This window comes from Mytilus trossulus, chromosome 13 (assembly GCF_036588685.1).
Source record: "Mytilus trossulus isolate FHL-02 chromosome 13, PNRI_Mtr1.1.1.hap1, whole genome shotgun sequence".
Taxonomy (NCBI): Eukaryota; Metazoa; Mollusca; class Bivalvia; order Mytilida; family Mytilidae; genus Mytilus; species Mytilus trossulus.
The window spans coordinates 45,165,088-45,192,098 of NC_086385.1; the positions used below are offsets into that span (position 1 = coordinate 45,165,088).

At 31.3% G+C, this 27,011-nt stretch overlaps 2 protein-coding genes across 3 annotated transcripts; both read right to left on the reverse strand.

The window, feature by feature from the left end:
- Nucleotides 1–1,690: 1,690 nt before the first annotated feature.
- LOC134695125 (BTB and MATH domain-containing protein 36-like) lies at nt 1,691–6,733 on the reverse strand. Of its 2 annotated transcripts, none has more exons than XM_063556315.1 (4): nt 6,658–6,733; nt 4,330–4,429; nt 3,925–4,230; nt 1,691–3,180 (listed from the first exon to the last, which is right to left on the reverse strand). In XM_063556315.1, the coding sequence occupies exons 2-4, from the start codon at nt 4,400–4,402 to the stop codon at nt 2,792–2,794; spliced, it is 768 nt and encodes a 255-aa protein (XP_063412385.1). In that variant the 5' UTR covers nt 4,403–4,429; nt 6,658–6,733; the 3' UTR covers nt 1,691–2,791. The 2 variants fall into 2 exon arrangements, with proteins under 2 accessions (XP_063412385.1, XP_063412384.1); XM_063556314.1 differs by lacking the exon at nt 6,658–6,733 and adding an exon at nt 4,729–4,824.
- Nucleotides 6,734–22,363: 15,630 nt separating this feature from the next.
- LOC134694408 (uncharacterized) lies at nt 22,364–23,916 on the reverse strand. Its single transcript, XM_063555418.1, has 2 exons — nt 23,550–23,916; nt 22,364–22,776 (listed from the first exon to the last, which is right to left on the reverse strand). Exons 1-2 carry the CDS (start codon nt 23,914–23,916, stop codon nt 22,364–22,366), a joined length of 780 nt encoding a protein of 259 aa, XP_063411488.1.
- Nucleotides 23,917–27,011: the final 3,095 nt, after the last annotated feature.

Here is a 27,011-nt window from a genome sequence, read left to right on the forward strand (position 1 = left end):
ACTTTTCTACATTGGTTAGAGGTATAGGGGGAGGGTTGAGATTTCACAAACATGTTTAACCCCGCCGCATTTTTGCGCCTGTCCCAAGTCAGGAGCCTCTGGCCTTTGTTAGTCTTGTATTATTTAAATTTTAGTTTCTTGTGTACAATTTAGAAATTAGTATGGCGTTCATTATCACTGAACTAGTATATATTTGTTTAGGGGCCAGCTGAAGGACGCCTCCGGGTGCGGGAATTTCTCGCTACATTGAAGACCTGTTGGTGACCTTCTGCTGTTGTTTTTTTATTTGGTCGGGTTGTTGTCGCTTTGACACATTCCTCATTTTCATTCTCAAATTTATCATCCAGTTGTTTCATAAATGTTAGGTTTCCAGCATCACTAAAGCCACACGATCAAGAGACATTACTTCCAGTGCCAAATAGTTCATGCATTGGTTTTATGGATTCTTTTTATTAATATGAATGTTATGTAATCAACGCCGGTTATAAGTGATTACCGTAATTGCAAATTTAATTTGGACTGTATAAATTCGTTTTCTAGACTGTTGATAGGGTATTGTCCAATTGCAAGTACTCTATGCAAAATTTGAGCGAGAAGGTTTTATGTTTGCTGTATAAATTAACTTTAGACTGTGGATGGCATATTTCCAATTGCAAGTATTCATGCATATTTAGAGAAAAAATACATGTTTTAATAAATTTACTGCTCTACACTGTTTAATTAACTTTAAACTGTTGATCGCGTATTGTCCAGTTGCCAGTATTTCATGCATATTTAGAGAGAGCATAAGTTACAAGTTTTTAATGTTTTACATTTGTACTGTATGAATTTACTTTAAACTGTTGATTATACAGTTGCCGGTGTTTCACAATATTTAGAAGTAACATACAAATGTTAATGTGCAGAGAAAGGCACACTTCAACCCGTTAAATGTGCAGTTTAACTAAACAGTTTTGCTACAATATACATACGACATAGCCGAAATGACGCCCTCACTTTTACCCAGTTTTTCGGCCGGTTAAAACACGTACCTTATCTTTACTTTTAATGAAACGGTAAAATCAGTATACCTTAATGAAATTGCAATAACCAAATAACGCTTGATATGGACACGTTTTTTTGTGATAGGACACGTTTGAGGGTTAGTTGAGAAATGGACACGTTTTGGTGTTTTTTACAATCACACGCTTTGGTGATGATTTTAACTAGACTTGTTTTGGAGTTCAGTGACGTCAATGTGGACACGTTTGAGGGAATCGGACACGTTTGGAGGCAAGGACACGTTTCTGAGTGTTACATGTTTAATAAAAATTCACAGTGAATGTTTTTTTTCTGCGATAAAACTTTCTCTACTGATAATTTAGAAAATAGAACCAGTATATGCGGTTGATCATCAAATGTAAGGTAACGAAAACGACAATCATGATTTTGAAAAACAGATGAAACAATAGTTATCATGTTTTATTATAGTGCCGCTTCCTCATTTAAGAATTGAATGCTTTTTTTGAAACTTCATTGGGATGAAAAAGCATTGACAGAAGTACATTTTGAATGAAGCGCGAAAGCGCTTCATTCTAAAAATGTTCGCACGGTCAACGCTTTTACAACCCTTTGAAGTTACAAAAAGAAGCATTCAATACTTATAAATACATTTTTTAGCTATGATCAGGAAAACACGAATTTTATCACTTTTTTTTACTTAATTCACCTGTGCACTTTATTGTGGGAACACGTGTTATCATGAATGAAAAGTTTTATTGAGTAATGCAATTCCTGAAGAAATAACAAGTGATGTGCAGTTAGCCAATCAAAATAAAGTATTACAATGAAACATACATCGAATGTAATCATTTTAATATACTTCGCAAAGACCTTTACTTTCGAATATCACTTAAACTTTAAAAAAAATGACCCCCTTATTCTTTATGTTTCTCATCAGAGTTTTAATATCAAATTAATGTCCTGGTTGAAATTGGATATGGTGTGTTTGTTGTAGTACATTTTGTATTTTGTATAAGACTGTTAAGTAAATACATGATTGTGCTTACTATTCAGTATGTGTATAAGTGACCATATGAACGTTAAATAAAGAACAATTGCATATTAGACTATCAATAATTTCCCCAAAGTTTGGCTTTGAAGTCCCCTATTCATAATCATTGATCCACATTTGCAGACTTTCAGTCGTTTGCAATAGAAGTTACGTTGTCACTTCGGACGGTCAAGATTGATATTGTATCGCAGCCCTAGGTGATGTACAGTATTTATTGATTTACAACTTACATTGTATATTATGGTTGTTCTGTGTGTTGTTTTAGTTTTGGTGTGCAAAATATTCTTCCGATAATACGTTAAAGGACTTACGACTTCTAAATTGAAAAAGTGACTGACAATTTTGCAAAGTTAATCCATGTCCATGATACATGTATATTTTGTTTTGTCGTTTTTTATATCTTAATTTGACCATTTAGTATTGTACTTACTGAGATGTTTACTGTAATCAATTGTAGATAAATGTCAATATATATATGCGGTCGTTTATATAAAAAAAAATATAGATTAATATTCGATGTTCTGTTTTGCACATATTCTTTCAAAAACGTCAATTAGTTAATAAATACAATAGTCGTTATATGTAAAACTAACTAAACCATTACTCTCTATAGTAAAGGGTGGTAACGTGTTCCAATATAAATTAATTAAAGTGTTTAATCATTGTTTAAATTCACTAAGATCGGACACAACAATTAGTTCTTTTGCATGTATGGTTTTAAGTGTGTGCCAAGATCTTTCATTGAAAATTGTTTTTTTTTTTAGATTTCCCACTTGACTGTCCATCTTGTGTCTTTTGCACATCTCTTATTACTTTGTCGTAAATGTTATCGATATCTTCCATCCGTTTAAAGGCGATTTTAAGTTGTGTATTTTGAGAAATCTCTTCAAATTTCGAACATTTTTTCAAGCTTTGAATTTGTTTCCTAGATGCTACAATAATGCATCCAGTCAGGTATCCATTTAAATTGTACTTTTCCGCTTCAAGAATTTTGATGATAATTTGTACTGATGTGATCGAATCTGACTTAGACAAAACACCCTTTATAAGGAACTTTTCAATTCTTTCCTTTAAATCTTTCGTTTGATATTCCTCAGCTAATGGAAGCATATGATGAACAGTGGCTTCTGAAACAATTCAAAATATGCAAAAACATAACTTATAAAGGATTTGCATTGAATATAATAATGATTTTTCTTAAAATTGAATGTAGTTAATTGTTTTATTTTGTTATATCTTTTAAGAATTATAAAGATATCAGTTATGATAATCTATAGCTAACTATTAGGTATGAACTTTGTTCTTATTGTGTGTATTTGAAAAAATGATGTACATTGTATGTAATGAGAAGGTGTGCACCTTTAAATTGTTATGCTTATTCATGCACAACAACATTTGCAAGAATGTTTTTTTTCGAGCAAAGTTTCTTCTTTTTTAATTTAATTTCATTGCTGTAGTAAACAAAAATATGAAAAATCCTTTTTTGTTAGCGTAATGTTTTTTTATTTGTGTTACACATTTGATTGGCTGAGTTGATTTTTTTTATAAATGTCAATTGTCATAGTTGATAAATACATGTGCAATTCTAATTGACCAAAAACACTTTTAGATTTTCCAAATCTTCCCCTAAGCTGCAAACATTAGTTTTAAATTTAAGTAGCAGAAACTTTTTGCGGTCAAAAGTAAAAACACAAAAATACGTATACTGAACTCAGACAAAAATTCAAAAAGGAAAGTTCAAAATCAAAAGGCAAAATCAAAAGTCCAAACACATCAAACGAATGGGTAACAACTGTCATATTCCTGACTTGGTACAGACGTTTTCTAATAAATTCACTATAACGTGAGCATAGTAGTATATTTGTATTTACCTGTTAGTACATCTGCAAATCCCGGACATAAATAACGTAGAAAATGAACAAAATTACTGTGCTTTTTGTCAGGTAAAGGTATTTCTTTCATCGATCCTTCAAGAAAGTTAGAACTAAACATTGCCTCAAACACAGGCGACACGGCTATGAGGTGCTCCTTTTGTAGATAGAGCTTTCTGTTGTCAAATACCAAAACGATGTTTGGTTCATTGAAAGGAGAAGCCAAGTTTTCAGCATCGCTTTTTATCTCTTCTAAATCCTCATCTGAGTCATCTTCTTCTTCCTCTTCTTCTTCTTCTTCTTCTTCTTCTTCTTCTTCTTCTTCTTCTTCTTCTTCTTCTTCTTCTTCTTCTTCTTCTTCTTCTTCTTCTTCTTCTTCTTCTTCTTCTTCTTCTTCTTCTTCACTACTCGTCACATCATTTACTATCCCTACTGTTTGAATTTGGTTATAATTTTCTGCCCTTCTAGACTGGTCCATTTAATCTAATCTCAATTAAATGTAATCCTGGTAATAAAACATTGTATGTCAAAGTTGAATTATAAAATATAGATATATCGTCATTAAAATATGACCATTTTGGTTTGAATGACTCATTTGCGTACAAAAAAATACACAATTGTTAATAAATACAAAAAGACAAAGACATCTTACATATTTTCAAACAGTTTGAAATTATTCTGATTGGAAGAACAGATTTATAGAAAAACCAACAGTTTGAAAAATAAACATAAAATTCACTACTGAAAGAGATGAGATTAAGATATTGTATGTTTCACTTTTTAAACAATAAAATGAACCATTACCTGTTTCTCTGTCTATTTCATTACTGTAATATTTTTTAAGAATCAACTTGTTAACCCGAGATAACTTATATTATAACTTTCAACTTTTCATTTACGAATTTTATCTCGTATTGTCATAGCGAAATTATATCAGTTTGAGTGTACGCATGATAACACTTTATCACGAGTGTTGACATAAATTAACACTAATATAGTGTATGCTGTTAATGGGAAAAAAGTTACGAGATATAAAAAAATAAAATATTATTTCGTTTGGTTCAATCTTTCAAAAAGTTAAATAATGAAATAAAAATTAGTTTTAAGCCGCCAATTTGGTTAAATTTCGTCAAAGTAAACAAAATAAATATTGCTAATGAATTCTTCGTTTGCATGTAAATAATTCGACAAAAGAAAATCTGTGTTTATTTAATTATCCAATTTAATCCATTAGCTAGATATTGGTTACACATACATTATTTGCGTTCAGCCATTTTAAAAATGATTCAGTCCACAAGAAATATTTTTGTACAGGTAAAGGTGTAAATTATCTTATATTTTAACCAATAACATGAAATAAAATAGACCTAGATACAAAACGACGTCGCTAAGGTTATTCTATTTATGTTGATGTTTAAATCGGGTTGTGTGATCATCGGATTACAACACTGTAGGTAATCAGTTGGCGTATGGACTAAAAACACACTAAAGTCTGATATAATGTATCATGTACATGCATTTGTTTTCTGTTTATTTCAGACTTATTGTATTTGAATATACGTTTAAGTATGTAATACTTTTATTTGACATCTAGTGTCCCTTTAAAAGGGCTTTATTGTCAATACCTGTACACTGGATGCTTGTCTCATTAATAATTAGCTTCTGTAATCTATGAAATATAGTATGTCTCGCACTTTTCTAATTATTTTGAAGATTTGTTATATATTATGAGTGTTCCTTTAAGAGGGAGAATACATTCTACATTTTTAACTTTCTTGGGTATGATTATATGTCAATACTAAAATTTAAAATGAGAAGAGAAAATATGATTAAATATTTTCATTAAAATCATAAAAAAAGGATTATTCAAAATGTCAGGTGTGATCATTGTTCGAAATTTAACATCGATTTAATGACCCGAACCTTCATACGATTGCGGATATTACACAATAAATGTTATCACTATATAAGGAAATAATTATACAAACAGTAGCAATACTATGCTTTAATAAAATAAGCATTCATATGCCAACTACACTTTTCACTTTAACCGTACAACAATTTTTATTTTATTTTTCATCATAGTTAATGCTAATGTATGGTATACGTTTTATAATATTATAAGGCGCATGCATATTTTCTTGTTTGATGATAAATGATCCAAATATACATCACGTCAACATAGAACATGAAGATAGGACTTTGATTTTACTAAGTTGAGATATGAAGGCCACGACTGTAGAACCACTTCTTTTAACCAAGAACCAAGACCATTACCAACTCAACACCATCATATGAAAATGAAAGATATGATACCTCTTAGATTAATAATCAATTATTTGACCGAGAAAAAAAAATACACAATTAAACAAAACTATACCCATCTGGGTATTGTGGAAAATACTTTTGTAATGTTTGTGAGGTTATTGTGAACATAAAAACTATGACTATAAATGGGTCAACACAGCCGAAATTATAATTTGACTTGCATAGGAGGTATAACCCTTAAACAATCATTCTGATTATCATCTGCGTTTAATTTTGCATATAATATAGAAACTTTTAAGTGAACAAAGTATAAGCAAAACACGATCAACAAAAAAGTCAACAAAGTCGAAACTATCCGACCACTTTTGACAGGGGTTATCGTCTTTGCATAATGATAGTTTACTTTTTTGTGCTTTTAGTGAAAGAATGCTTGAATAAAGTTTTAAATTTAAATTAAACACATACCACAAATGTATAGTACTTGGACAAATTTTCTATCAATGATCACAGATATGTTTACATGTCGAATGGTTTATCATGTGTACGTCATTTGTGTAATAAGTGTGTAAACAAACAACAACGAGGTTAAATGTATTAAAGATTATCAATGATATAACTATCCACCAAATGAAGTGTATGTTCTAGTTAGTGATATTTTGGTTGATTTCTAATAGCGTTTGAATCTAACACATGTTATATCATTGTTAAAATAAACTCATCATAGATACCATGGTTGAAATTTTGTATTTGCCCCAGACGTGCGTTACATCTACACAATACTCACAAGTGACGCTCGAATAAAAATAATTAAAAAGTCCAAAAAAAAATACGAAGTTAAAGGTCATTCAGGAACAAAAATCCTTAAACGGTTTGCCAAAACAGCAAAAGTAATATTTTCCTGATGGAGATTAGCCCTAGTATTTAAAAAAAAATCAAAGTTTTATAATTCTTCATTCATAAATATGGGACGTTAGCTGTCAAGTTGATGTTCAACGAAATGACTCAAGTTGTTATTATAACATTATGTGATTTTAAACATACTAAATCGTATATCCCCAAAAAAACCCGTTACGTTTCTTTAAAAAAACTATTAACAATGCATCAACTCGAAAAAATCTGTACAGGATGAAGAATGTCCAATTAGTTACCTTCAAGTCTGCTATGTTTTTGAGCTTATTTTGACATACAAATGACATATTAGATCCAAACTGAATGCTTGTATAGAAATAGCATTTCCATATTCTAGTTTTATATTTACTTGAAACAAAATAGAATAGCAAAATCGTAGCTTACTAACTAACGATGAACTACAGATTCTGGTTAAGCTTAAGTTTGTGGATGTCAGCCGAAATAGAAAAAAATAGCCAACCGTACGGCCTGCAACTAGGCAATCAAGCCCCCCCCCCTTCAACATTTAATATACGAAATAATCCAATTTAGAAAACTGACTGACTATTTTATATCAAATTAATTAAATAAAACAATTATGGCATACATGGACCAACGACAACCACTGAACTACAGGCTTCTGACTTGGTTCCATCATTTATAAAAGTATAATTATGGAGAAATATTTATCCGCTTTTAGTTTGATTAATGTTGTCAAAATAAGCTAAGAAACATCGCTGATGAATTATTCATTTGTAAGGCAACAATTCGACCTCATGTTATCCGTATTCATGCGACCTCCAATTAAATCATTTTTAAAACAAGAGATGGGTTACGCATACACTTGACATTTTTAAAGAATAAAAGAAAAAGAATTTAAACATCGAAAGAGAAACAAAAATAAATCATTTTGTTGATTGCTTCGATCTGCTAAAGCTCATTCATATAATGAAAATAGTATAGGAAACACAAAAAAATATAAGTTATAGCTAGTCATTAGTTAGCTTCAGTAGGTAAACAAATGATATTAAGCAAGCATAACTTAACACACCCTTAGCATCAATGGACCACTCACACTATTAAACAAAAGATCTAAAAATACTGAACTCCAACGAAATTTCAAAACAGAAAGACCCATATCAAATATCAAAATCAGAAGACAAACACATTAAATGATTGGTAAACGACTGTCATATTCATGACCTGGTGCAGAAAAGATTAATGGTGAATTAAACCTGGTGTTTATGCTTATAGCTAGCTACACATCTAAATAGTATGACATCGCTAATTTTGTTGCATCAATAGGAATACATCAGATTTTTTGTTTTTGTTTTCTTTTTCTGTTATTTGTCCAATACATTTTGGTGCACTCATACAATGTAAACAAGAATACCGTGAAAGCTAGTTTTCCAAAACCTCTTTGTTATTTTCCGATACCACATTTCCTATGTTATTCTTTCTGACATAAATCTGACCGTCCCCAAATGCAAACAAGAAGAGAAATATTGTCTTTTAACCATGATAGTGACTGAAAAGGAAAAGGAATAATTTTCTAGCTTTTAAACAAAATAGTTTAGTAGTTTTTTTTTACTTTTAATGAAATCAAAAGCACATGTCTTATTAGACTAAAAAACAAACAAGATTAAGTTTGTTATGTGTTATCATAATATAGTAGATGTGTTTAAATTAAGAGGTTTCAGATAAAGACAAGTGTATATGATTTTATTAAATGCCTCTACCCCTTGAGACAAAAAATCGAGCAACACTTTGTATTTTGATTAAAAACTAGTTTTAAATCAATTAATTTTAAGATTGAAGCTGGTATTTGGTTAATTTCCATGATAAAAATTTAGTTCTATATAAATGATACATTCGGAAGTCGTCTTAAGTAGTTTTTTATCCAGAAATTCGCATACGAAGCCTTAGAACTGCAACACGGAAAACTAGGGAGAGCACTAAAACGACTGTTTTTGTTTTCAGGTAATAGATTATGTTTCAATTCCTTCCGTGCAATACATTTTATGGTACTAAGAATTCTCAAAAAAAAAAAATTATACTTGAACTTACTTAGATAGTTTTTCTTCGTTTCAAATTTGCCACCTTAACTTGGCACACGACAAATTAAGAAAACAAATGGTGCGTCGAACCTGCTTTTATAGCGTGCCCAACCTCCCGCTTTTATTGCAATGTCAAATATAACATTGAAATGACAACATTACATTACAGGACTACAAAACAAATAAATGGGATATCATATTGGACAGTGAAACACACGATAAGTAGCTAACAAAAGGTACCAGGTTTAAAATTTAATACGCCAGACGCGCGTTTTGTCCACACAAAACTAACCAGTGACGCTCAGATGAAAAAAGTTTAAAAAACAAAACAAGTGCAAAGTTCAGGAGCATTCAGGACCAAAAGTTCCAAAAAGTTGTGCCTTAAACGGCTAGGTTTTCTGCCTGGGATAAGAACATTCTAATTATTTAGAATGAAACATGAAACATGAAAACGTAATTTAACGCCTATTTCTACATATACAATATGTATTCAATGGCGTTGTACATAAATGGCATATAAAATACAAAAATACTATACAAAAAAACAATATGTATGTACTATACCAAAAATTGAAAATATATACTGTGATACACAAGAAAAAAGTCAGAAAAGTTCAAAATAATTTTCAAAATACAATGTTTTCAACCGACATTTGAAAGTATCCAAAGTTCAGAGTTTCTTACATTTGTACCTAGTTCATTCCACAATCTTAGCCCAATAGTACTAAAGCTTCTATCTGAAAAAGTATTCTTTTTTTTATATGGGACTGCATAACAACCAATAGATGACTCTGACGACCTTAATACACGTTTCATCGCTTAAGGATTTAACAAATTGATCAAATATGACGGTGCATTAACTACATGACAGTTTTCCATATATATTAAGATTTTAAATGTAATTCTGGCTTTGATATGAAGCCAGTGTAAGTCAAACAATGCCTGATTGGCACTATCATACTTAGAACGGTTAAACACAAGTTTGGCACGCATATTCTGTATACGTTGCAATTTATATAAATCAGTTTGTGAAATTCGAAAAAGTATAACATTGCAATAATCTAAATGTGATATAACCAAAGATAAGACCAAAATTTCAGTTGCTTCTTTCGATAGATAGGATAATATGCACTTTATTTTGTAGTAGCTCATCATTGCTGTCTTACATTTTTTTTAGTGATATGGTCTTTGAAGTTTACAATCTCTTCCAGAAAAGCTCATAAGTACCGTATATATGTTTTTGATTTTATAACATCTCCACAAATGATTATTTCTTTAGTTTGACATCTAGAGAGTTGGTGTCCACTGACAAAGAGAATACACTCTGTTTTCGCATTGTTCAATTTTAGTCTGTTACTGTTTATCCAGGTGTTTATATGAACAGAGCAGTCCTGTAGGTCACGAATTGCATCCATCTCATTCGTTAATGTTGGCACGAAACGTTTATTAGCAGTATGGTCGTCGGCAAATCCGTACACAGTAATAGATGGTGGAATAATGTCGAATAGAGTTCCGGCGTAGACAAAATAAAGCCAGGGACCTAAGCAACTTCCCTGTGGTACGCTTCACTCACGTTGTCGCTCTGATGATGTTGTAGAGCTGACATTTACACGACATCTTCGAAGTCTCAAATAGGAATCGATCCATTTAATTGCGGTTCCATTTACACCGTTATGATATTTGAGTACTTTTATCAAAATACTATGATCTACAGTATCATATGCTGCACTTAAATCAACGGCGATCATAGCGATGACTTCTTGATGCTCCATCCCATCGAGTATGTCATGAACAAGTCGTAGAAGGGCCGATTCGCACGAATGGAATTGACGATACGCAGATTGGTTTGAAGGAAGGAGTTTCACGTGTTCATTCAGTCTATATAGCTCACATTTTTCAATTAATTTAGACAGGAAAGACAAGTTGCTTATTTGTCTTTATATACCTATATGGAGTTATTTTCTTTCAGAACGACAAGTCATTCTTTTTCAGAATCAACCCAGACGATACCATTTTTCAATGAAATATGATCAAAGGCATAAAATAATGACCTGTGTGAGGTCATTATTTTCTTGATAAAAATGCAGTTTATAATTTACTTCAAAATTTTATTCGTCTGATAGTTTTTTGTTGCCGATTGGGAAATTTGTATTTAAAAGTTCAATCAATGATAGATGTAAAATTTACCTTCATTGCCCGCATTTTAATTTTAGAAACAAATAACGCATGAAATTTTGTTAATTTATCGCTTCAATAAAGAAACATTATCGTATATGTGCCAGATGTAACATATTCGTGTGTTAAATTTTAAAAACCTGATTGAGTCACACTGAATAGGTTGGTTGATTTTTGGTTGCTTGCTTAACGTCCAGTGGCACATATTTTATGCATGTTCAGGACGATAAACGCTAAAAAAGAAATCATACGGTGACCTACATGTATTTATATTCGTCTTTCTGTCAGTTCTTAACTTTTCTATATTTATGTTTACCTTTTACTCTATCAAATGATCAACTAGTAAGATAATCTTATATTCTATTGAATAACATTAACGTAACTCAGAAAAGGGTCGGGTACATGCGGAGGGAATATAATTATATCATGATTATCTGTTAATAAAATGTACTAGTATTGCTATTCAAAAGATAATCTTTCTGAATTTTTCATTCGATTCAATACAATTTGTTAAAAAAAAACACTTTTCCGCGATAGAAATGACATTACAAATAGAAAAAAAAACCATACCCCTCCCCTTTTCCATAAACTAAGTGGTACAATAAATTACTAACAATGTGTCTTGTATTTGTCATACACCGTTATCGGATGGTAACAATACATTTGTGTCTTACTTCATGCAGTTACACTTTTTATTGTGTAGGTTTATATCTAGATTTATAAGTGAGTTTTATTTCACATTCTAAATGAGACGTAGGGCGTATTAAAACCTGAAAGCATAAGAAAGGAATACCCCACTTTAGTGTTGTCGGTAAAATAGGATACTAAATTTTGCAAATCATTATAAAAAAATATATTTTTTTGACGGTATATAAGTCAGATAATGCATATTTTAATGTTTTTCATGTCGTAGAACACAACTGGGGGTGTCAGGATTGCTCAAAGAAAGACTTCCCTACGGTCGGTCTTTCATTTGATCAATCTTTACACCCCTCGGTGTGTTCTACGACAAGAAAAACCTTAAAATATGCATTATCTATAACATAATTTGAGTAAATTAGTTCAAGACCAGTCATTTTCAGCAGAGGCCTGACTACCGCTTGCTTCCATCTTGATTTTCAATAATGCATACTTAGAGTAGACAACAGCCGAATGCCACCAATGGCTCTTCAATGCAGCTAGAAACTCTCGCACAAAGAGCCACACTATAAATAATGGTAGGTGTATCTCAAATGTAAAGAGAGGAATGTCTATATTAAAGTCGTATTCCTTTGTCAGTACGATGACCATACCATATAATTGCTTAATTTGTTAACACTGCAGCATAGGCAATACATAGTATTTATCTATATGCAAGTTACATTGATGCAAGTTGCTCTGTGATGAATTGTTATGCACCATTTCCTTTTGACAACCCTTGCAAGAAATTACTGATAAAAGGTCTAATTTAAAAGAAACTCCAAAATTGTCCTTCATAATTTTATATAATTTGGTGGTTAAGAGCATGAAACTCTTATTCTTCAATTGCATATTTGAAATCAACAATATTCACTGTTTTATTTTATTTTATTTCACTTCTACTCATATTACTTCTATTTGTACTGGAGAAGTACTACTTATAATGTACAACCCAAAAACACATATATTGTATACATTATTGAATTTAAATTAGCAGTTTCAGTTAGAAATTGTTCAAAGGCACGTAATAAATTGCAGTAAAACTTTGACTGCATCATCCATACATCATCATTTTATAAATATGTACTTTTACGCTTTGCTGTAAAAAATTGACGGCAATGATTTTTATTAGGTTGTCGTTTATATTTGATATCTGAGGTATCTTTTTTTCATTTACACTATGATAACTACATAAAAATGAGGAGAACAAAAGCAGAAACATTTCTAACCGACCACTTTCAGAATTATTCTTAGCAAGGATATTATGTTGTCATTTCAATGTTATACTTAATATTGCCATTAAAGTGCGAGGTTTGGCATGCCATAAAATCAGGTTCAACCATGTTTCCTTTTACAATGTCATGTACCAAGTCAGGAATATGGTCATTGTTATATAATTGTTCGTTTCTGTGTGTGTTACATTCTAACCTTTCGTCGTTTGTTTTCTCTTATTTTTGAGTGTAAACTCACATTGCGATAAGACGTGTCACGGTACTTATCTATCCCAAATTCATGGATTTGGTATTGATGTTATATTTGTTATTCTCGTGGGATTGTTTCTGCTGCTTGGTACGTTTCTTTGTGTGTTACATTTCAGCGTTGTGTCGTTGTTCTCCTCTTACATTAAATGCGTCTCCCTCGGTTTTAATTTGCTACCCTGATTTTGTTTTTGTCCATGGATTTATGAATTTTGAACACCGGTATACTATTTTCCCTGGGTCAATTATTTTTTTCTTCACCTCTTCGCCAAAACAATATATTTTTCGCCACCTATTATTTTCTTCGCCAAGAAACACACATATATAAAATTTTCTTTTTAAATTTTCCTTCTTTTTTCACCCCCCCCCCCCCCCCCTAAAAAAGAAGTGGTTTTTACATTAAAACGAAGCATCTTATCACTTGGAATTGATCCTACGTGTAAGGTGAAGTCATTACATTGCAGGGTTACTCTCATGCCCACCTTTTGAATAGATTTCTTCATAACGACAGTTTTCTTTTCTAGACCATCGCAGATAAGTAAAACTATAGATGCTTGAAAAACGTGTGTCACTGAAACGACTTTGAAGTACCCACTCAAATCAATGATCTATATGAAAGTAAAATGATAAAGTTTTCAATTAGAGACCTTTCTTGGGTTTGGATATTTTTCGTCATAACAACAATTTATTTTATTTTCTGGACTATCATTAAAAGAAGGAGATGAAGCGTAAAATTTTTGCCTTAAAAACGTGCGTCGCAAAGTGGTTGATAAATCCCTTTTGTGACATGTGACAGAAGCCATTTAACCATATCATTATGTCATATCATACAATCAACAACTTTCATATCATGCAATCAACAACTTTCATATCATGCAATCAACAACTGTATTATTTAGTCCTTTGATGTCGATAGCTATGAGATTATTGATTTTCTGTCAAAATCTTAACGAGTTCAAGGTGAATTCCGAGTATTGTCTGATCGGTATAGTCAGAGAAACCCGAAAAAATTAAAAAAACAGATGGCTGAAAATAAAACGTTATGTATACTTCTTTCGCCAAATTCTTTCGCAAATGAAGAATTTAAATCGCCACAATTATTATTTTTTCCCAAATTGCGAAAATGGCGACCGCCAGCGGAAACCCTGAATGCTTAGGATGATTCAAGTTGTGTCGCCACAAATTTCAGTCTTTTTTTAGTCATTGACTCTAAACATTTGATTTTTCATCTTGCAACCATGTGACATATCAGTACGATAAGTGACAATCAATAGAAGGCATACCTTGTAATGTATCAACATAAACTTGTTTTCAATTGAAACTGAACATGTTTTCCTTAACAGTCTTTACAATTTTGATACAAAGCTTAACTATACCAAAATAAATAGAAAATATTTGCCACGGATCATTTAGCATCCGGTAGTCAAACGTTCATGAAATTTAACTTTATATACTGATTTTAATATGTTAAATAACACTGTGGATTCATTAGTATTCGTCGGATATCAATGTTCGTGGGTTGCGTGGGTTAGGTGAACCACGAGTTCAAATGTTCAACGAAAAATATATTGTCAGAAGGCTTTGTACACAGAGATTGGCAAAACCACGAAATCAAATATCCACGAAAATGCATGTTTAAGGCAATCCACGAAAATGAAAGAATCCACAGTACTTTTTATCATAATGCAATATTAAAACGCATGTACATGTTACACACTTTGTATTCCTGTAAACTCTTTCCTTTTTATTTTGTACATACATATACGGAATTATTGGACATTTTTTCGTTGGTGAGGCAGTACATCTAAAAAAACATCGAAACTTGACAGTCACATGTCAACATACCGCAACCAATTTCAGATGATCATTCAACGGCATTTGGAATAGTTCTGGTTAATAAAAGAGAGTTTTTGACAAAATAGAAAATCTGCCAATTTTGTTTGCAGTGTCATTTGAACGCATTGGAATGAAGTAACGGTGTTATAAATCGCAAACATGGCAAGCGATATAGCAAAATCTAATTGATCTAAACTAGTATGGGACAGCGGGAGAAGAGTTGTTCCGCGGGCTTCTATTCTTAAATAAACCAACTTTATAATCAATCATCTATAACATGACTGCCACTTTATTTAAACTTAGAACCAAGTGGCCATTAATGCTTGAAATTACCAAAGTTAACATAGATAGCAATGGAGTATGAATTAGTTGTTTTAAAATCTTAAAATGAGACTTAGAAAAAAAAACAGATAGTAGAGGTTTGTTTTTGAGTTCCTGAATGATCATAAGCAATAGTATGAACAAAATTGATATCATGTTCGATGTTACAATGAGAAAATTATAAATAGAAAAAAATTATTAATGAAATAAAACGTGTGTAGAATACCTTGTTGACGATATCTCACAGCAAGCATATGATTTATTGTTCAAATAATTCATTATTATAGTCATGACATTAAATGGTTTAAATCGATAATAAACGTTTTGAGACATTCACCATATTTGAACTCGAGAGTATACATTAAGTATCATGATTGATAGCAAATATCTTAGTCTTACCTGTTACATATCATATTGGTTTAATGTGCTTGTTTGCCTTTCTTTATATATAAATATATATTCATAAGATACATGTGCATATATCCAAGTAAATTATAATCTTGCCGATAACTGGTTCGTTGTCAATCGATCCACGTCTGTTTTATTATAGAAACACATACACTTATTTTCGTACACACAAACACAGTTATCTACAATGCATTCCTGTGTGTTGATAAACACGTTCAAGATATCATAGTTATAATTTCATGTCGATAAATGCTAAAATCAACACTTACCGTGAAAACAATAACCTCCAATTCCTTGGAACCTACACGTCATATGTGTATATCTTACTTAATTCGAAAAGTATAAACCACATATCTACACAGTACCAAAATAGTTCACTCGTCAATAGACAATTTGATAAACTGTCGCTATTCAATTTGTTATATAAAAGAAACAGTAGTATACCGCTGATCGAAAGTTATAAATCGATTGAGAGAAAACAAATCCGGTTTACAAACTTAAACCGAGTGAAACACATTGGGAATAAAAGGAAAAGAACGATATAACAAAAACACTAAAATGCAACACGAAAACCAAACGACAATGTAAATTACACAGAAACGAAATATGAGATAAAAACTGAATTTTTCTGACTTGGTACATGACATTTTAAGTAAAAATGGGGGATGGTGAACATTGTTTTGTGGTTAGCCAAAACTATCGCTTTTATGACAACGTTAGATATAACGCCAAAATGACAACAGTGCATGACCGGACTACAGTACAAAGAAATTGAAGAGCATTTAGGACAGAGAAATGCCCAAAGAAACAATATAATAATGCATTTCGACATGCTAAAAGTTATCAAAGGTACCAGGCTTATAATTGTATACGCCAGACGCGCGTTTCATTTACAGAAGACTCATCAGTGACGCTTAGAATAAAATAGTCGGATATCAAAAAATAAATAAAGTTAATGAAAAGAATTGCATCTGATGACCTAAAATTCATAAAACTTGTGCCAAATACAGCTTAAGTCATCCTTGCCTGGCATAAGAAAATCCATAATTCATACTTTTGCAATCAGTAAATTTATAAAAAAAATGACAATACAATTGACATTCATGTCAACATCGAAGTGCTGACTAACCATATAATAAAAACAAACATGTAAAACAACCTAGAGCAGTTCACAAAAGCAGCACAACATAACCACGCATTGTCTATCACGCGACTAGATCGTCGCCACAAAAAGTGACGTCACAGGTATATTTCTTAAAGTAATTGATATACAAAATGTAGTTCAAGATTAGGTTTGAAATGATCGTATTTGATGTTTTTATTTTAATAACAAGAATATTAATAGAGAATTGTGTAAGTAATTTGATAATTAATTGTTTTATCTAGCGATGCCGGTATTTCTTATGAATCAAACCGTTACACAAATAAATCGTGTACGTTAAGTCGCTTTAAACTAAAATCTTAAAATGATTTGGGTGATTAATTACATTTGTATCTTTTTTTTTAACCTACGAATTGAAAACACAAAAATAGAATTACAACTGCAAACGATTAGACATTTAACAATATCCGATAAAAATTACAAAAACAACATCATAACCAAATACATGCATGTTGGATAAAAAATACAGTGACTCGGCTTATAGCAATGCGAGTTCATACTCAACAAAACAGTCATATTCGGGAATAGGTACTTAAAAGACCAGACGACGTAAATGGTAAACAATAATCTAAGAAATGGTGAAAATGTCATTAATTAGTTAAGACTGATCGTATGGATCAACCAATTCGTGATGGTGTCCATGCAATTTACGAAGTGTCATTATCCGAAAATAGTTTAATGTATTCTCATGATGTTATGGATACAAAAAGAAGAAAAAATGTAAGATTATTGTTAAATAAAATTTCATAAGGAATCCAATTCGATCGACTATACAAAAAGAGAAGGAGTCTAAAAAATATTACTCTATCCAGAAAAAGTCAATTAATGTCGGAATTGAAAGCCATTAGAGTTGAAACAGATTAATAGTTCCCTATACTAGCTCTAAATGTCGTTTCACATTATGTATAAAATTTTCACAGTGAATGGTATTTTTCTGCGATAGAATATTCTCTATTGATAATATAGAACCAGTATATGCTGTAGATAATTAAATGCATGGTAACGCAAACGACAATGATCAGTGTATGTAAAGTGCGGATCCTAAAATATCATTTTTACTGTATATGCCATAAATGTCTTAAATAAATGTAGAATGATAAATAAACAGACGAACTTTTTTTAATTTTTGAAGAAAATGATGAAAATTAGTTAAAATGTATATGTTCAGAAATACATAATACTAATAAAACAAAGTAAGAGATGCAGCGGGGTTTTATCGCGCTTAAGCCATCCAGCTGTGAAATATATACCAAAATAGGTGAATATTAATGACTTTTCACGAACAGATCGTGCAGGTGCTTTATAACTAACAGGTGAGATGTTGTTGCAGTAAAAAATATTCATTTTAATACAATTAATAAAGTTGTATAACGTAGAATATGTTTTGTCAATCAGTTTCTTCATATTTAACTAAGTTCCACTATGATGATTTCGTAATGCTAGTCATGTTTACTGTCTAATAATGATACTATTCTTTCATTTTCACTGTGGAGCGAATCATTAGTATTGTATATGCGGTGCATTTTCACTGTATAATTTTTTTTAGTTATCTATTACAGCTCATTTCTTTAAGCATGTAGAGCAAGACTTTAGTTGACTTGCTTGCTTTTCTTTTATTGGATAATCATTATGATAACACCCAATGTAATTCAAATATTAAAAACACAGGTTAAAGTATGCTTATTCATATTGTTTAAAAATGTCAATCTTATTTACAAAGTTTGTATAAACAATTAAACAAACAAAGCAAGCAAGCCAACCAAAGTTTTGCTTTACATGCATTAGGAAATTAGCTGTAAAGCCTTAATTTAGCCGACTTGCTCAAACAATAGATAAGGTAAGAGAAAGATTTGATAAAATTTAACTTACGGAGGAAAGTTTGGTTTTAAAACACAGTAATATATTAAATAGAAATAACATTGATTTCAAATGTATTCCATTTAGTTTCTTATAAAGTGTATAGGGATCTTTATCCTTACTTTTTTATCCATTTCCATGACACTTCATCACTAATTACGTACATCTTGATATATATTGAACCTTTGTTTTCCCGTTTAAAAGGTTTTACACTGGAGCCCTTTATAACTTGCTGTTCGGTGTGAGACAAGACTCCATGTTGAAGACCGTATTTTGACGTATAATGGTCTACTTTTATAAATTGTGACTCGGATGGAGAGTTGTCTCATTGTCACATACGACATCTATATATGGCTCAAAAACGAAACGAGACGGGATACAAAATCCACGCTACTTTTTTAATATATATATTATTTATAATGGGCTTAATATGAGTCAGAATAGAGTAAAATAGTGGGTCGCATAAGCGTGACGCCGGATTGCCGATTTTTTGCAAGCGTGACAGGTGAAAGTCAAATGGTTGTGTCGTGAAAAACGAGAAATGAAGTCTAGCGGGACACGGATAATTACAAAAAATGAGAACTGCACAGTATAAGCGGGATACGGGAATCTGACAAAACAATAAGCGGAACACGGGAATCTGCCAAAACAGTAAGCGGGATCCGGGATTAGAACCCCCAATGAGACCCCCAGAATAAGATATTTTTGTATATTAGTCCTAATGTTACAGTCATGCCTTCAATAACAAATGTATCCGATGCATGCATTTTTTTTATATTTTGGTCCCCTTTTCAATTTAGTGGGGTCCAAATTTATAGACAAAAGTCCTTTAATATAGATATTTGGGATTCGTTTACATGCTGAATCTAACCGTGTATCTAGTTTGGGGAAATTTTGCCTAGTTGCTGAAAGAGCCCACAAAGAGTTCCAAAGGGTCTAAAATCATCAAAAATGAATTGTAGCATGCATTTCGTGTACAATAACCCAAATGTGTATGGTTTTACCTCTGCGGTAGTATCCATTCGCGGATCTAGAATTTTTCATTTTGAGAATCGCTTTTGTTACAAGTTTGAAAAGCTATATTTTTGATGAAGAATGAATGAGGAGTTTGTATTTCAATTTGAAAATACATGTTTCATAAATCCTAAAGTCATCAACTAAGTTTTTTTCGTTTGTTGCAAGTGCATTTATCACATAATTCTACAATAAAAATTCCTCGCATCTTTGAAAATTCTACATTAATAATGACTGCACTAACAGTGATAATTCATCGCATCTATAGTTAAAATGGATCGTTTTCAATAATCGATATGCTATATTATGATGCTTTTATAACACTTATTTGAACTTTAGTCTATGTTTGTATATTATAAAGACGTATCACAATGAAAATATTTTAAAACTTATCTTCAAATCACTTAACTTGATATTTTCAAAACATAAACAAATACAGTTTTCCCATGATCCTTTATTCTACAATAGACATACCCGCATATAACAGTAAAAATGAACTAGCTGGATTCGCACTTTATATACACTGAATGATGATCTTGAAACACAGATGAAACAAAAGTAGTTACTGTAATGTTTTACAATAGTGAAACCAAATACAAGCTAGTGTCGTTTCCTCATTAAATAATACGTCGCAAAAACCTAAAAAAAACCAACATACATGTGGATATCGAAACCTAAGTTTCGAAATAAGGTCTCATTTTATCAAAATTTAAGAAAATAATGTTATGAATTGAGGTCAGTGAAGCACCTATTCCGAGCAGAGAAAAACCTAAACACAATAGCAGTTCACTAACACAAGTTACGACTAAGTGCAAGAAAATTGAAATATCACTTTGTAATTTATTTATCTCTACTGATAATTAAGTGTATGGTAACTGCATTGAAAAAAGCATCTAGAAAATCATTTTCTTTTAATGTTAATTTCGAATATCACTCAAAAAAAAAAAAGGATTTCCTTATTCTTTATGTTTCTCATCAGAGCTTTGATATCAGATAATTGTCTTGGTTGATAATTGATATAGTTGGTTTATTGTTGTAACTTGTATAAGACTTTTAAGTAAATACATTATTGTGCTGACTATACAGTATGTGTATAAGTGACAATATGAACGTTAAATAAAGGACAATTGCATAGACTATTAATAATTTATCCAAAGTTTGGCTTTTAAGCCCCTATACATAATCATTGATCCGCATTTGCAGACTCACATTCGTTTGCAATAGAAGTTACGTTGTCCCTCCGTACGTTTTAGCTTACAATATTTATAGTGTAGCACAGCCGCAGGTGATATACAGCATTTATAGATTTACAACTTACATTGTATATTATGGTTGTTCTGTATGTTGTTTTAGTTTTGATATGCAAAATGTTCTTCCGAAAACACGTTCAAGGACTTACGACTCCTTAATTGAAAAAGTGACTGAAAGTTTTGCAAAGTTAACCCATGTCCATGATATCGTTTTTTTGACATTTCTTTTTAATACTCAAGATATCTTAATTTGACCATCTAGTATTGTACTTACGGAAAGGTTTACTGTTAACAATTGTAGATAAATGTCAATATATATATGCGGTCATTTATATAAAAAAATATAGATTAATATTCGTGTTTCTGGTAATTCATATGCACTGTCACAAAATGTCATATTTTCAACCATACCCTATAGCTACTCAATACCATACCACCATACCATACCATACCAAATCATTTAAGTATACAATGGTACGGTGTTCCAACCTTCCAACGTACAACCAATATTAACTTTTTACAAATATCAGTGTGAATAATACAACTTTCTATACATTTGACGAACACATTGGGGACGATAGCAATAAAACTGCATGTCCAAAGCATTTCCAACAATTGTACACTACAAAGTAAACATATATAAGATGCAGGAGGAAAAAGACATTTTTAGATAAATCAGCTTTTTTTGTGCTCTGATTTTGATATTTTATTACTTGAAAAAAATCATCTAATATTCAAAGGAAAGTAGCACAATTTAATTGAATGCTGTACACGCTTAATCAGAAACAAACATTGAACATAGCAACCAGCTACTGTATACAATAATTTATATGGAATTGAATTTTTAAAAGGGCAGATGGAGGCGCGATGTTCTGATTGCTTACATATTATATGAAAAACATCAATATCCTACTAGTTACAAATTATCATGATATATGACACTAACTACATTATACTCTCCCTAATTGTGGATGGTAACGTGTTCCAATACAAATAAATTAAATTGAATAAATCCTCGTTCAAAACCACTGAGATCGAAAACAACAATTAGTTATCTTTCATGTATGGTTTTAAGTTAGTGCCAAGATCTCTCATATGAAATTGATTTGTTTTTAGTCTTGTGAGTCCAAGGTCACTTTGTACTGCATTATTGTAAATCTTATCGATATTGTCCATCCGTTTAAAGGCAATTTTAAGGTGTGTATTTTGAGATATCTCTTCAAATTTCGAATTTCTTTTCAAGCTTTGAAATTTTTTCCGAGATGCTACATCAATGCATGCAGTCAGGTAGTCGTTTAACTTGTACCTTTCCGCTTCATGAATATCTGAGATAATTTGTTCTGATGTGATGGAATCTGACTCAGACAAAACGCCCTTGGTAAGGAACTTTTCAATCTTTTTCTTTAAATCATCAGTTTGATATTCATCAGCTAAATGCAACATATGATGAACAGTGTCTTCTGAAAAGAAAAAAAAGTAAATAAATGCATTGATGTCTTTTAAACTACAGCATTGCAATACATGCACTTGCATTTGAAAGAATAATGAGACATTCTAAAAATGATATTATGAAGAAGTAGATCCGTGAAGCTTACGCAAAACTTACGAAGACAGTCGACATCGTTTTTCAAATACATCTCCTTGACAACATTAAGTTTTAATAAAAGACAAGATTTAATGTCAAGCTCTTAGATAAAAAACATTACTTGCACTGACGTTTTATAAATTCTGATGAGTTCTTTCTTACGACAACCGCAATATTCCCTTTTGCAAAAAACAAATGATTGCTATTACATTTTCGTAAGTATGTTGGCCAGGCGTGCAAATTGATGGTAAACTATCGTCTGGCGTAATAGATATTGAACCTGGTACCTTTTGTTAGCTATTATTCGTGTGTTTCTCTGTCCTATGTGTTTCTTCATTTATTTATAACTGTAGTCTTGTCATGTAATGTTGTCTTTTTGATTTTGACGGGCAGTTTGGCATGACACAAATCCAGGTTCAATCCACCATTTTTTTCTAAAATGTCCTGTGCCTATTCAAGAAACTGACCGTTGTTATAGTATAGTTCGTTTCTGTGTGTGTTACATTTTCATGTTGTGTTTCTGTCGTGTCGTAGTTCTCCTCTTATATTCGATGTGTTTCCCTCAAGTTTAGTTTGAAACCCGGATTTATTTCTCTAAATCGATTTATGAATTACGAACTGCGGTATACTACTGTTGTCTTTATTTACCTGTAAGTTCATCTTCGAATCCCGGAGACAGATAACGCAGGAAATGAACAAAATGACTAATTTTTTTACCAGGTAGAGGTATATCTTCTAAAGATCCTTCCAGAAATGTAGGACTAAACATTGCTTTAAACACAGGCGAGACGTCTATAAGATAATCCTTTTGTGCATAGAGCTTACTTGTACCAAAAACAAATGCGATATTTGGTTGATTAAAAGGTAAGGCTAAGTTTTTTTCCCGGCTTGATAAATGTTCAAAATCTTCCTCTGAGTCATTCGACCATTCTTCTTCACTAAAAGTATCATCATTTTCACTTATTTCTTGTAGAATTGGTTCCCCATCTTTTGTACTTGTAGAAGGTTTCTGCATTTCATCAAACCCCAATTATATGTATTCCTGGTAATATAATATATATGTCACATATTTGGATTACAGATATATCGTTAATGAAAATATGCAAAAGGCTGCAACAAGTGTGTTAATTGTCCGTTAACAAAAACGAAAAAATCAAGGGTATTGGCATAACAGAAATATATGTCCATTTATCAAACATTACAGTTCTTGTTTTAAACATACCAATGTTGTGTGTTACAAAACACAAGATGATAGTAAAGCTAGTAAATGACAAATATGGACAAATGGTTACTTTTATATATGTTATTGTGCATGTTTAACGGTGAATGGTGCAACCTCTTTTCTCCCTCAATATTTTTAAAATGCGATTGCTTTTGTTTGTCTATTCTTTGATAGTCTTTGAAACATTTATTCAGTATTATTCTTACAACGGTTGGTACACTGACAGATGGTATTTCCTGTTTAAAACACAATATTCTAACCTAACCTTTTTATTAGGGTGACTCATTTGCCTTCAAATATTCACCCCATTTTAAATGAACGCCCTACAACAAACGAATTATGCGTATTGTTGCACAATTTAAAACCATCTTTATAATGATGAGATAAGATTTAAAGGAAAAAACACCCTTTTGAAATTTTATAAATTAAAAACATGAAAAAGTTACTACTAGAATTTAAAAGGTTGATGACTTTTTTTTTTTTTTATATTTTAAGTAAAAACAAACTTTAGATGGAGAGAAACAAACATACAAAAATTATAAAAAAAACCAAGATCAACAAGTTTGATTTATCAAATTTCAAAATATATACTGCATGGTACTTAACATAATGCATATATAGGTTTATTTCAAAGATAAAGAAGAACCTACACCTGGAATAGACATTTGCACCAATTATAGTAGGTTACAATCTGTAATGAATTACTTACTTGTAATAGTTTAGAATCAGAAATAAATGTCAATTATAATTTATAATACATGTCTAGCACAACTATAACAATAAAATATACAATTTATTTCGATGTTTATATTGAGAAGAGACGGACCCCAAAGTGAATATATTATTTGTCTTTTGAAGTTCAATTTGCGATATATGTAGTTTGAGTTATGTGTTTAAGTATTTTATTTCTTCGTTCTCTTTGAGATTATTATTGCGCTTGAACGTTAAAGACAATAGCTGATAAGATATATTTAAATAGCACTACAATGAAGATCTAACAATAGCCTTATCATGAACATTTATATTACACTTGATATAAATTTACTCATATCTAAAAGACTAGGCCTAACAATCTTAAAAAATTTACATCTGTTTTTTATATAAATTTAACTTTCTTACAACAACTTCGCGCGAACGACATGACCTAGTGTCTGAACTTTAACCTCCATCAAGTATGTTAAACAGTTAAGTTCGTGGAACGAAAAGCAAATCGAGAGATCTGAGCATTCCCTATTTACCTGTCTGCAAAATAAAAGGTAAAAAAAACCTTGCGAAAACTACTGTCATGTTTATCGGAGATTGGTTACCCTGTTTGTTCAAAAATTAGCTTCATGACATTTTTACTTTCATGTTAATACTCTGAACACGGAGATATAAATGGAAAAAATAAACATATATAAAAAATATTCACCTTCAGAACCTTCAAGTCAGTTATAGTTATCCTTGTGTATATTACTTGTTGACTATACATATAGCAAATACAATGAAGTTTAAATAAATTCAGTCATTTAAATGTATTTGACCATATCTTACTGTTTAATTATATATACGTTTAGTAAACCTTTTGTTACACTTATGTCGCCTCGCCTGATGTATCTATTAACAGATTGGACCAGATAGTAACTATTTTTTTCCATAGTTAATATGAGGCGTAACTTGACTGGTAACAAAAGGCTATTACGAAATAGTTTGCAATTGAAGTATTCATGGTTTCAAATATTTAATTTAGAAGAATAAGGGTATAATTATGGAATCAACAAACGTGTATATTGACTGAAGATTCTTTTTTTTTTGTGGGTATCAATTTTCGTGGTTTGAAGAACACATACATTTTCGTGGATATTTAATTTCGTGGTTTTGGCAAATTCTACAGCTACACTCATTCTGTAAGAACATTGGTAATTCGTTGAACATTTGAATTCGTGGTTCTCCTGTATCTCCTGTATCCACGAAATCCACGAATATTAGTATCCAACGAATATAAATGTTTGTATATAGTAGATGTTTTTGTGTCCTGTTAAATTGTTATACGATGATGACTGATGTACCCATATTTCGACTATTTTATTAATTGTGACTGTTTATTTAACGCATCATGTAAATGTAGCGGAATTTGATGAGACTGTTATTAAAGTGAGAGAGTTAGCGCTATAGAACCAGGTTTAATCCACCATTTTCTACATTTGAAAATGCCTGTGCCAAGTCAGGAATGTGGCAGTTCTTGTCCATTCGTTTTTGATGCGTTTTGTTTTTTGATTTTGCCATGTGATTATGGACTTTCGAAATTGATTTTCCTCTGAGTTCGGTATTTTTGTGATTTTATTCTTTACAAGTTGAGATAAAAAAATCGAACGAAAAAGCGTTTGCGTCAAACTTATGTAAGAGATTTCGCTGCACACAAAATGCATTTTTTCGAAAGATAGAGTGGTTATGATGTGTATAATTGTATATTGGGATTTATAACAGGAATACATCAAATGCTGTAGTTTTATTTCTGAACCTGAACTAGTGGTGTTACATCATACAAGGTCTATCCATAATACTTTTGCAAAGACTTCTACTCAGGCAAATGCTCGGGCCGTCTTAAACTTGCAATGAAGTGAAAGTTTGTTTTCCTTCATGTTGAAGGCTTCACTGTGACTTTAAGCCGAAGAACTGTTTCATTGCCTTTTGCGCCTTTTGCTTCACAAGTATGTAATGATACAGTGAAATTGACGGAAATTCCTAATCCTTTGTTTTTATATTTTAACTTCCATGATAACCACCATATCGTTAAAAAAGGCAGCAGTATAAGTAAGAAGTTTGTTTAACTAAACAGTAGCAAAAGAAAAATTAAACAAAAACAATATGTACAGATACCATATAAAATGGGAAATGGAAACGAGGAC